Source organism: Octodon degus, unplaced genomic scaffold (genome assembly GCF_000260255.1).
Source record: "Octodon degus isolate 3935 unplaced genomic scaffold, OctDeg1.0 scaffold00197, whole genome shotgun sequence".
NCBI classification, from domain to species: domain Eukaryota; kingdom Metazoa; phylum Chordata; class Mammalia; order Rodentia; family Octodontidae; genus Octodon; species Octodon degus.
This window is the reverse complement of record NW_004524773.1, coordinates 4,242,197-4,253,011: the sequence shown is the minus strand read 5'-3', so window position 1 is coordinate 4,253,011 and position 10,815 is coordinate 4,242,197. Positions and strand designations below refer to the sequence as shown.

General features: G+C 48.5%; 1 protein-coding gene across 1 annotated transcript; it reads left to right on the top strand.

Annotated features, from left to right (window-relative positions):
• Positions 1 to 1,282: 1,282 nt before the first annotated feature.
• Positions 1,283 to 9,225, top strand: LOC105743969 (carcinoembryonic antigen-related cell adhesion molecule 1-like). Its single transcript, XM_012517614.2, has 5 exons — positions 1,283 to 1,431; positions 2,346 to 2,705; positions 6,086 to 6,364; positions 6,861 to 7,115; positions 8,942 to 9,225. The coding sequence occupies exons 1-5, from the start codon at positions 1,368 to 1,370 to the stop codon at positions 9,223 to 9,225; spliced, it is 1,242 nt and encodes a 413-aa protein (XP_012373068.1). The 5' UTR covers positions 1,283 to 1,367.
• Positions 9,226 to 10,815: the final 1,590 nt, after the last annotated feature.

Here is a 10,815-nt window from a genome sequence, read left to right as displayed (position 1 = left end):
AGGGATGGAACTCCTTGCACTTGCCAGGGAAGTGTTTATTCCTTTGAGCAATCTCCCAGGCCCAAAGCTCATTTCTTTCTAATATGGATGTCTTTTATTTCTTTTTCTTACCTTTTTCTGGCTAGGCTGTCTAATACTACAGTAAGTAGAAGTGAATACAGATATCTTTGTATTTTTCTGGTCATACAAGAAAAATCTATAGTCTTTCACCAACTCTGATATTAGCTGTGGATTTTTTTTAATTTTATGTATTTAGTACATAAAATTATTTCTGTATCTTATACAGAAAAATGGCATTGCGCATTTACCTCTTGGAAAACTTATTACACTGTATCCCTCAAGCAGCACATGACACTGGCTGTACGTCTCATCTGACCTGTAGGGGGCGACATCAGAATACTCAGTCCACACTATAGAAAATAGTGTCTACAAAGTGAATTTAGTTTTGGCTTTGTGCACATGCTGCCCGATTTCAATCCCTGGCCACAGCAGAGCTCTCTGAGTCCCTCCTGCATGTCCTCTTGTCCCATCACTTCTTCCTGGCGCTCGGTTTTGTTTGAACCACTCCTTACTGGCATCAACCTAGAGTTAACAGAAGGGTTAACTCAGCTGGGCAGAGGACAGAGGCCAAGCAATTCAATGGGGGGACATGACCACACCTCATGTCCCCCTACAGCAGAAACATGTAGACACAGGGGCTGTCCCGGAAATCTGTCCCCAAGGACAGTGGTGCCCAATGCCACTCACCTCCCCCAACACACTCCTTCCTCCGTAGGACATGAGGGTTATATCCATCCTGCCCACCCACAGCTTCAGATCCTGCTGGGACATCTCATCAGAGACCCCGCTGGTGACCCCAGAGATACAGGGCAAGTCCCTACACCAGGTATCATTCATCCGGGCTCTCTTTTTCCTACAGCCATCTCTAGGACCTTTCCCCTGGTAGTGAATTCTACCTTCACAGAGCACACAAGAACTTGGGAAACACTGGGTGCCCAGCTAAGTTTCTATGGCAAACACTCCTGGATCCCTGTATTTAGGAACCCCAGCATCTCCATGTGGTGTGGACAGCCCCAAGGCCAGGACAGTCAGGGAGTGAGCCTGTCCTTCTCTTAGTGACAGAGACCCCAACAGCTTTGTCCTCAAAACAACACAGAGCAGGAGACCCAGGGAAAGCAGGGTCTAGGGTAGGAGAGGAGAGTCTTCCTAGACAGACTCCACCCCGGTCACATGATAGAGGCGTGCCCAGGGCTGGGAGGAGGCTCAGCTCAGAGGAGAAAGGACAGCAGAGCTGAGCAGCCCTGCAGGGCAGCCTTTCTGAAGCAGCAGCTCTTCAGGGAGGGAGGACAGAGCGGGCAGCAGAGACTATGGAGCCCTGCTCAGCCACTTCCCACAGAGGCCTTGTTCCCTGGCAGGGCCTCCTGCTTGCAGGTGAGAGGGGACAGTCCCTGAGGGAGACAGGGGAAGATGAACACATAGCTACTGATGAGGTCCATGAAGAGGATAACACACTGAGTGGACAGAGGTTTCTGTGAGGAGCCTGAGGGGAGGGGATTACAGAGGCATAGAATCCCTCAGGGGATGGGAACTAAAACAGGAGGATGAAAAGCTCTACTTTTCTCTCATGTGATTTAGTCAATATTAGGCAATTGTTTTGTTTTTTCACACAGGGACTCCCAGTGCATTTCAGGCTGGATTAGAATTCCTGCCTCAGCCACCAGGTGCTGGGATTATAGGCCGGGGTCACCACACCTGGCAGGGCACAGCATTGTGAGAACTCAGGTTCACAAGTTCAGGGTGACTCTCTGAAGAAAAACGTGACTGGGGTATTAGGTATTGGGAGGCCTGGCTCATTGATCCACAGGTATCTGGGGCTGTGCCTGACCCTGGGCTCCAAAGGAGAGCTGACAGGAGCCTGGGCTCACAGAGACCTGGGCCTAGTGGGAGGTAAACACGCCAGCAAGGCCAGCTAGAGCGGAAGTCAGGCGTTGGCAAGGGCTACAGAGGGAAGAAAGCAGGAAAAGGAGAGGAATGAAAGACCCAGCTCTGTCTGTGAGGGGTCAGAGAAGGCGGCTGCCCAGGTGCCCAGAGTGAGAGCAGGACCAGAGGGCAGCGAGCAGAGACCGCGCGGACAGCTAGGGAAGAGGGCTCCAAACAGGGAATGACAGGTTCAGGGGCACAGAAGGGTGCTGCTGCTGACCTCAGCCCAGTCACACACACACACACACACACACACACACACACACACACACACACACACCATTAACACTAAGCAAGGAAAACATGGCCATCCAATATATATTTTTTCTTTTTTTCTAGCATTAATGAATTTCTCTCTCTCCCAGTCTCACTTTTAACCTCCTGGACCCCACCGACCGCTGCTCAGGTTACCATTGAATCTGTGCCTTTCTATGCTGCTGAAGGGGGAGATGTTCTTCTACTTGCCAAGAATTTGCCAGAGAACAGTAGAGTCTATAAGTGGTTTAAAGGTGACAGGTCTGAGTCCACCAAAGAGATTGCAGCATATGTGGTAGAAACTAGCACTGCCACTCACGGTCCTGCATACAGCAACCGAGAGACAATATACCACAACGGATCCCTGCTGTTCAAGAACCTCACCCTGCAGGACTCAGGAGTCTACACCCTACACATCATTAAGGAGGATTATCTGAGTGTTGAAGCTTTTGGACAATTCCGGGTACTCCGTGAGTTCTCCATGACCTCTGGGTGTGGGCTGGGGTAAATTCCCCTTCATGCTCACACAAAACTGTCCGTCCTAGATTGTGTCCCCCAACCCTGTCACCTCATGTCCCCAATTGCACATTAGGCATGGTGTGCAGGACACATGCAGTGGAGTAAACTTCAGCAGACTGGAGTCCTCTACCTGAACCCACCCAGCACAGGAAGGAGAGTTGGGTGGATTAATGTGATCCAGGGAGATCCTCTCCATGCCTCCCCCAACTCCCTTCCTGTTAGCACAGCCCCAAGAGTGCCTCTGAGGAACCCAGACAGGGCCTGGCATGAGGGACTCTTGGGTCTCGACAAGAGTCTCAGTCCCTTGAGCCCCTGCCTCAGAGCTTAGTCCTCAGCTCCTCACTACATGTGGCTGTGGGGAGCTGCTTCTCAGGGTTAGAGTTTGATCCACTGATTAAAGATGATGGGGAGGAATAATTTATTGCCTGGCTGGACCAAAGTGTCCCTAAAGCTGCTCACCAACCAGAGCAGCAACCCAAGGGCCACATCGGGGTTAGGGCACCTGGAAGTTCTTTCTCTTGAGGCTTGGCATATGCACACAGGTGACAGGCACCTCAGGGCATTAGCTCCCTTGATGGACTTAGGAGACCCCGCAAGAAGCTCAGTGTGCCCAGGGCAAGCACAGAGGAGAATGAAATTCCTGAAAGTCCCTGTCCATCCAGATTCCAGGTCATTCTGTGTTGGGGGCAAATATGAGATTGCTGATTAGGCATGGAGTATGCTAATGGTGGGTAACTGAAAGCATCTCTGGTTGATTTATCAATAACTTAACAAACAAGATTCCATTTCCCATGGATCCCATAACAGGGAGGCTTAGGCACAAAGAAATACAGTTGCTGGGCCAGGGTCACACAGCCCATGGTGCACTTCACAGGCATTACATAGCTTTGTAAACTCAGCCTTGTGATCTCTACCTGGGAAGATTTGTTGGTATCTGTTATTGATGCGTGCTTTTTAACCTTGGTCCTTACTAGCTGACAGAGTGTGGTTGGATCAGAAAGACCAAATGTAGAAGTAGTCAATTCTTCCTCTAGAATTAAATCAGCTGCTTCAGCACCATGTCTGGGGCTTCCTCCTGAGGCAACAGATCCACAGCCTCCTTCACTAGGCTTCGTATCCTATCTTTCCTGGTGTGCTGAGAATCACTTTGCTGAAGTATAAAGGAGAGGGCTTTGCTGTCTCACTCCCCACTACATCATGAAACCAGCCTGCCCAATTATGGCCAATTCAATAGTGTTGTGATGACTGAAGGGAAGAATGAGCAGTGAGTGAGTGAATCAGTGAAGGAAGGAGTGGCCCAACCCCTTCAGAGACTGAGAGACCCACACAGCGTCCTTGAAAGTTCCAGCCACAGTAGGAGCCTGACCTTTTTAGAGTCTGAAATCTTTCCTGTCTTCCTTAGTCACCTGCTCCTAAGGCCACACTAGGAGTCACCTCACACAGTGACCCTAGTAATGCTTGTCTGTGGGAAGCCTTCGCAGAATGTTGTTTGGTTCTGAGGCAGCTGTGGGAATCTTGGTGTCTGGTGCTTTTGAAACCACAGACACTGCGTGGCTCTATGCAACAGCTATTTCTGCTCTTTCCCTCTTCCTGCCCTCGACTTCCTCCCCATCAGTTCAGGCCACAAGCGCCCATGGGCTCTGCATGCTTTCCTCCCTCACTGATGGCATATGGTTCTACTACCTCTTACTAACATGTGGAGCGAAGTCCACCCTGCTGGGCAGTACAAAAGGTCACAGAAATAAGAGCAGCCCATCCTCTAAGGCTCTGTCATGAGGCAGTGTCCCCATCTGTGGGTGAGCCTTCCCTGTGTCCTGCTCAGGGGCTTTTTCCTTCCATAGTGCCAGTAGGTAGCACAGGACCCAAGCAAGGCCCAAGCTTGTCCTCTGTGCTGATCCAGCCGGGGTTCACAGGCAGAAGGACAGAATTGAAGGCCTAGAGGCCTGGGCTTGGCTACCCATATTACTCTCAACTCTGTCCTGCTCCCAATGGGGGGCTCACATCTCTTCAGAGCCCCCCTAGTCTCCCTGTGGAGAAGGTGGTCTGACAAGTACTGTCTGAAGGGCTCCCTGCCTGTGTCTCACAACTTGTGCCCCAACGGCAACACCAGGATCACAGGTGTGTCCCATAACATGGTCAGATGCATCAGCATTGTGATGACTGAGGGGAAGACTCAGTCATCATGTTAGGAGACTATGTGTGATCTGGAAGAAGTGAATAAAACCCCAGTTGTCATTCCTGGGGACAAAAAGAAAAGCCAGCAGGAATTTTATGTGGGTGCTTGGGTTTCTGCCTATAGTGCCCCATTCCCAGCAATAGGGAGCACAGACTTCTGTATTTCCTAATATGATGCACACTCTCTTGGAATTTGCTGTCAGGCCTTCTTTGTAAGAGAGATGCCTCAGGCCTCCTCTCTGACAAGGTCTGCCCACACAGCAGGGCTCACAAATCTCCCACTAGGGGTGGCTGATTTCAAACTGACCTCAGGAACTCTGATTCAGAAGTAATCCTGAAAGTCTTCAGAGTTTGGCGTAAGATCATCTGGTTCTCCTAGAGAAATATTTCTTTCTGGAATTAGACTTAGATCATGGGTAGAAATGGCAATTTTCCCATACAGCAGAAATTTAACTTCTAAAATTGTAACCCTAAAACTCACATGGTCCTCATCTTCTACTATAGTGGAGGACATTAGAGACAAGGACAAGAGAGTGATCCAGCTCTCTAAAGTCTGTCCCCTCCCACTTCATAGCCCATCCAATGCACGTGTACTCATGGCAGTCTCCAGTGAACCCCCCAGAAGCCGCTCCCCATATGATGGCCTCAGGCTGGCCAGTGAGCTGAAGGCTTGGTGCTGTCCCTGTCCTGTGTGTTTTCTGTACACACAATGATACTGCAACAAGGCTTGGGGTCTTCTCTAGGCTTGAGCACAGTGGTGGTCCATCAGGACTTGTCTCTAGCACAGCCTGGCAGAACAAACCCCAGACAAAACACCCTGGGCTGAAGAGTGGAGTACTGGGCAGCTGCAGGGGCTCAGCACCCACAGGAGCCAAGGCAAACCAGGGGCTGACAGCGAGGCCAGAAGAGGTGCTGGCGTCTATCCATGGCAATTATTGTGGTTTATTTTATGCATAACAAAGCCTGTATTTTTCCCAGACAAATCACAGGCTGCCTCTTGGTTGGGTGCTCAGGTCCTCGGTCCTCTGCCTGTGAGACACACTCCTGTCTGCTGTAAGGACTCAAGTTGGCAGAGAAATGAGAGAGCTCAACTGATGAAAACGCCTTTGCCCAGATCAAAGATGTCACATAGTGCAATCTTCTGTTTTCTTCACAGTGGTGTTACCCAAACCCAACATCACAAGCAACAACTCCAGCCCTGTGGAGGGTGAGGAACCTGTAGTATTAACATGTGAACCTGAGACTCAGAACACAACCTACCTGTGGTGGATAAACGGTCAGAGCCTTCAAGACAGTGATAGGCTGAAACTGTCTAATGACAGTAGGATTCTCACTTTATTCAGTGTCACAAGGAATGACACAGGACCCTATGAGTGTGAAAACCGGAACTTAGTGAGTGGCAGCCGAAGTGATCCATTCACCCTGAATATTTACTGTGAGTAACCTCTATTCTCCCATGGTCCCAGCTAACCCTCCAATCAGCACAGTCAGAGGCGGAGACCAGCCCACTCAGTCTCTCTCTCAAGTCCAGAAAGCAGGCCCTCATGCTTGGATGCTTGTGTTGACCACACCATCCTGGCCCTGCCATCCACACAGGCCTGACCTTCAGCCAAGACCAGGAGGGGACAGGCTTCTCCTACCTGTGGAGATTCATTAGCCACCTGTGATTGAAAAACAGGGAAAATTGAGGCTCAGTGAACACTGAGGGATATGACTGGGACTTTTTTTCTGGGTCTGTACTATGGGGGATGGAAACTAAGGCCTTTTGCATCATAGGCAGGTGCTCTACCACTGAGTTATACTCTAACCTGGTTGGGACTTGCTAAAATCAAGGCTGTGACTTGGTGCAGAGAGCTATTCAGGCTTCTCCACACCAGGAGCTTCCCCTTCCCTGCAATGACATCACATATGGCTTTATTCTGTTTACTTAGATGGCCCGGATGACCCTATCATACTGCCCCCAGAGACCTATTTCCCTCTAGGGACAACCCTCAACCTCTCCTGCCATGCGGCCTCTAACCCAGCTGCACAGTATTACTGGCTTTTCAATGGGAGCTTCCTGCAGTCCACGCAGGAGCTTCACATCCCTGACATCTCTGAGAATAATATTGGATATTACACCTGCCTCGCTAATAACTCTGCCACTGGCCTCAGCAGGAGCACAGTGAAGACTGTTATAGTAGCTGGTAAGTGGACCCTGGACCAGCAGCACCAAGCTCTTGGCGGGGGGGGGGGGGGGGTCATTTGATGGTCTGGAAATAGCGGAAAGAAGTGGATTCCCAGCCCGTGTGTGTATATACAAAGGACCCTGCAGCCTCCCCGAGCATTCTGCCAGCTCCCTGAGACTGCTCTCCCCTTACTTCCCTGATTTCTCTTGGCTGAGCTGGAGTTGAGCCTGGAATGTAGACAGCAGGTTCTCATCCCTGAAAGCCCCTAGGAGTGGGCAGAGATTCACAGATGGGGGAGGGCCCTTGCTAAGATCAAGGCTGTGCCTTGGTGCAGAGGGGAGGGCCCTTGAGGTCAAATAGCTTCTTTCTGTCACTCGTCCCTTCTGTCATTTGTTTTCTTTACCTCCTCTGTGAGCCAGAAGTAACCCCTAGGCCTTTGAACTATCTTTGAGGTCCTTATCTCCAAATTAAAGATGGAAATCCCCTTGGAGGACCTCAGCAGCTCCCAGCTCTGCTCTAGCCTGCTGCAGTGCCCAGCTCTGCTCTGGCTCTAGCTGGGCTGGTGGAAAAGTAGCCCGCAGTCTCCTAAATCAGATCCTCAGAGGGCATCTCAGCCTCTCCACCCACCGTGTAAGGAAATGAGAAAGCACAGCTCAGGGCAGATGCCCCTGAGCTTGGTCCTGCTCTGAAGTCCCAGCTGTGTGAGGCTGAGGACAGAACTGCTGGTGAAGCACTGTGGACAGAAGGGAGTGTTACACACTTGGGGACCTGGGGACTTCACTGTGGAGTCACTGCTGGAGGAAAGGGCAGGGCCATAAGGGGTGTATTTGTAGAGGGAATGAGGTCAGCCTTTCAATAACACTCTGACCATTTATCTCTGCTGCCTTCCTCCACTGTGGTATGTAATGCACAGGCCAGGAAATAAAAGTCTTTTCCAAAGTGACGTGCTTTTCAGGGTAGAGGGACCTCAACTTTTTCTGTCACAGAGGGCACTGCAAGACATCATGCAGAAGTCAATGGGACGCTGTCCTGGCTTTTTCTCATGATAGCCCATGTTGCCCTCTCCAGAGTAGCCTTTTTTTTTTTGTCTTTTACTCAGCCCAGGTTTGCTCTGCAGATCCAGTTCCCTGACCCTCACACATTTCTCTGCTTTTAGTTTCTTAATTTTTCTCTTTTTTTTTTTTTTTTAACTCAGGGGTTGGACTCAGGTCCTTGCGCTTGTCAGGGAAGTGCTTATTCTACTGAACTGTCTCCCTGGTGCCCTATTCCCCTATTTTTTTCTCTTTTTTATTCCCTTCCCTTCCCTTCCCTTCCCTTGCCTTCCCTTCCCTTCCCTTTCTTTTCTTTCCCCTTTTTTTTTTTTTTTTTTTTTTTTTTGAGACAGTGTCTCACTATGCAGCTCCAGATGGCCTTGAGCTCACTTTTTGGCCCAGGTTGGCCTTGAAATTATGATGATCCTCCTACCTCAACCACCTGCTTTCTTGATTTTTTTTTTTTTTAATGTCAGTAGGAAAAATTATTCTACCTTACAATTCTACCTTACAATTATTCTACCTTACAGTCTGATTTCTGGGCATCACACTAAGGATCCTTCGGATATGTGGATCCTTCTGAGATGTGCAGGAAACGTTAAGGGCCCCTGGGTGCATGGGGTGGAGAAGGAGGTGCACCCCTCTCCTTAATGTCACCCAAACCAAGGTGTGCAATCTCTGTTGAGGGTCGGGGCTGTCCTCCGAGTCACCTTACAGAGCCCACTGTGGCCCAGAATTGGCTGAATATCTGAGGAAAGGGCACAGCTGGGCCCCAGGACCCCACATTCAGTCAATTCCCTCCTCTGTCCACAGAGGTGGTGAAGCAACCCATCATCGAAGCCAGCAACACCACAGTGGAAGAAGGGGGCTCTGTGGTCCTGACCTGTCTCTCAAATGACACTGGAATCTCCATCCAGTGGTTCTTCAATGACCAGCAACTGCAGCTCACAGAGAGCATGAAGGTGTCCCAGAGCAGCAGCATCCTCACCATTGACCCTGTCAAGAGACAAGATGCTGGGGAGTATCAGTGTGAGGTCTCCAACGCAGTCAGTTCCAGCAGGAGTCACCCCCTCAGGCTGGAGGTGATCTGTGAGTGACTTTACCTCTCTTATATCTTCTTGGGGAGGATTTCTCTACCAATAATGTGCAAAATGGCAAAAAGTCACAGGGAATATATTGATTGGGATACAAACACAGCACACAGACTTGTAACGTAGTTAAGAGCTCGGGGTCTGAATCAAATAGATACTCAGCACTCAGTATCCACAGGGACTTGGTTCGAGGAGCCCCACAGACACCAGTATCTGCAGATGCTCTGACGCCTTCTATTAACATGGTGTAGCATTTACATAGGACTGTGCAAATTCTGCCATGTACTTTGCTTATTGGTTTGTTTGAAGTACTAGGGATTAAGCCTAGAGCCTTCACACTAGGATGATGTGTGAAGCGACATTCCTATCCTTTTTTAAAAGTTTATTTTTTCTTTGTTTTAAATTGTGATACATTCTCATTATATCACAAAGATTCTAAGGCTGAGCTCAAACTTGTGATTCTCCTGCCTCAGCCTCCCTGTAAGCCAAGACTACAGACATGAGTCCCTATGCTCAGTTCTGCCATATACTTTTTTTTGTTGTTGTTGTTTTGTGTTCTGCAGAACCAGGGATTGAACTCAGGCCCTCGAGCTTGCCAAGCAAGGGCTTATTCTACTGAGCTATCTCCCCGGCCCCCAAAAGTGAATTTTATTATTTATTTATTTATTTATTTTGCGGTACTGGGGATTGAACTCAGGACCCTGCACCTGCCAGGCAATCCCATATACTTTAAATCAGCTCTAGATTATTCTAATATCCAACACAATGTAAGTAATTCTTGTGCTGCACTCTGTAAGGAATAATGACAAGAAAAATGTCTGCACATTTTCCACACAGGACCCATTTTATTTTTTCTGAAAAGTTTCAAACTTTTGTTGGTTAAATCCATAAATGGCAGGAAGCCAACCATCCTGACTTGCTTACCCTGTGCCCACCATTTACTGTGACTGTGCACAAGATTCTTTTCTTGTTTATTTGTCTGTTACTGTTTCTTGGCTGTGTGCTAAAATATACATCAGATTTATTAGTTTAGCCATTTTGACATGTACAGCTGTGACATTAAGTATAGTCATATAGTTATGTAACATTACCACTACCCTTTCCAGAATTTTCCATCTCACCACACTAAACCTTCATACTCATTACATACCTCCCCATTCTACCTCTGTCCCAGCCTCTGATAACCACCATTCTTTCTGTCTGTATGTATTTATCTTCTACACCTGTCACACAAGGGAAAATTCTACAATGTTTGTTCTTTTGTGTCTGGTTGAATTCACTTAATCTAATGTCTTCAAGGTTTATCTATTTTGTGATATATACCAGAATTGTTTTCCTTTTTTTTTACCTTTTTAAAATGCTATTCTGTTGTATGGATAGACTGCTTTATGGGGTAGGCCTCATTTTGCTTCATCCATCAATGGACTCGGGTTGTTCCCATGTTTGGTCTGTTAATAATGTTGCTATGTAGCAAATATGCAAGTATCTGCTCAAATCCTTGATTTCAATGCTTTTATATATAAACCTAGCTGTAGACTTGCCAAATGAGAAACTCTTGCTCTAGTTTTTGAGGAACCACTCTACTGTGTTCAACAG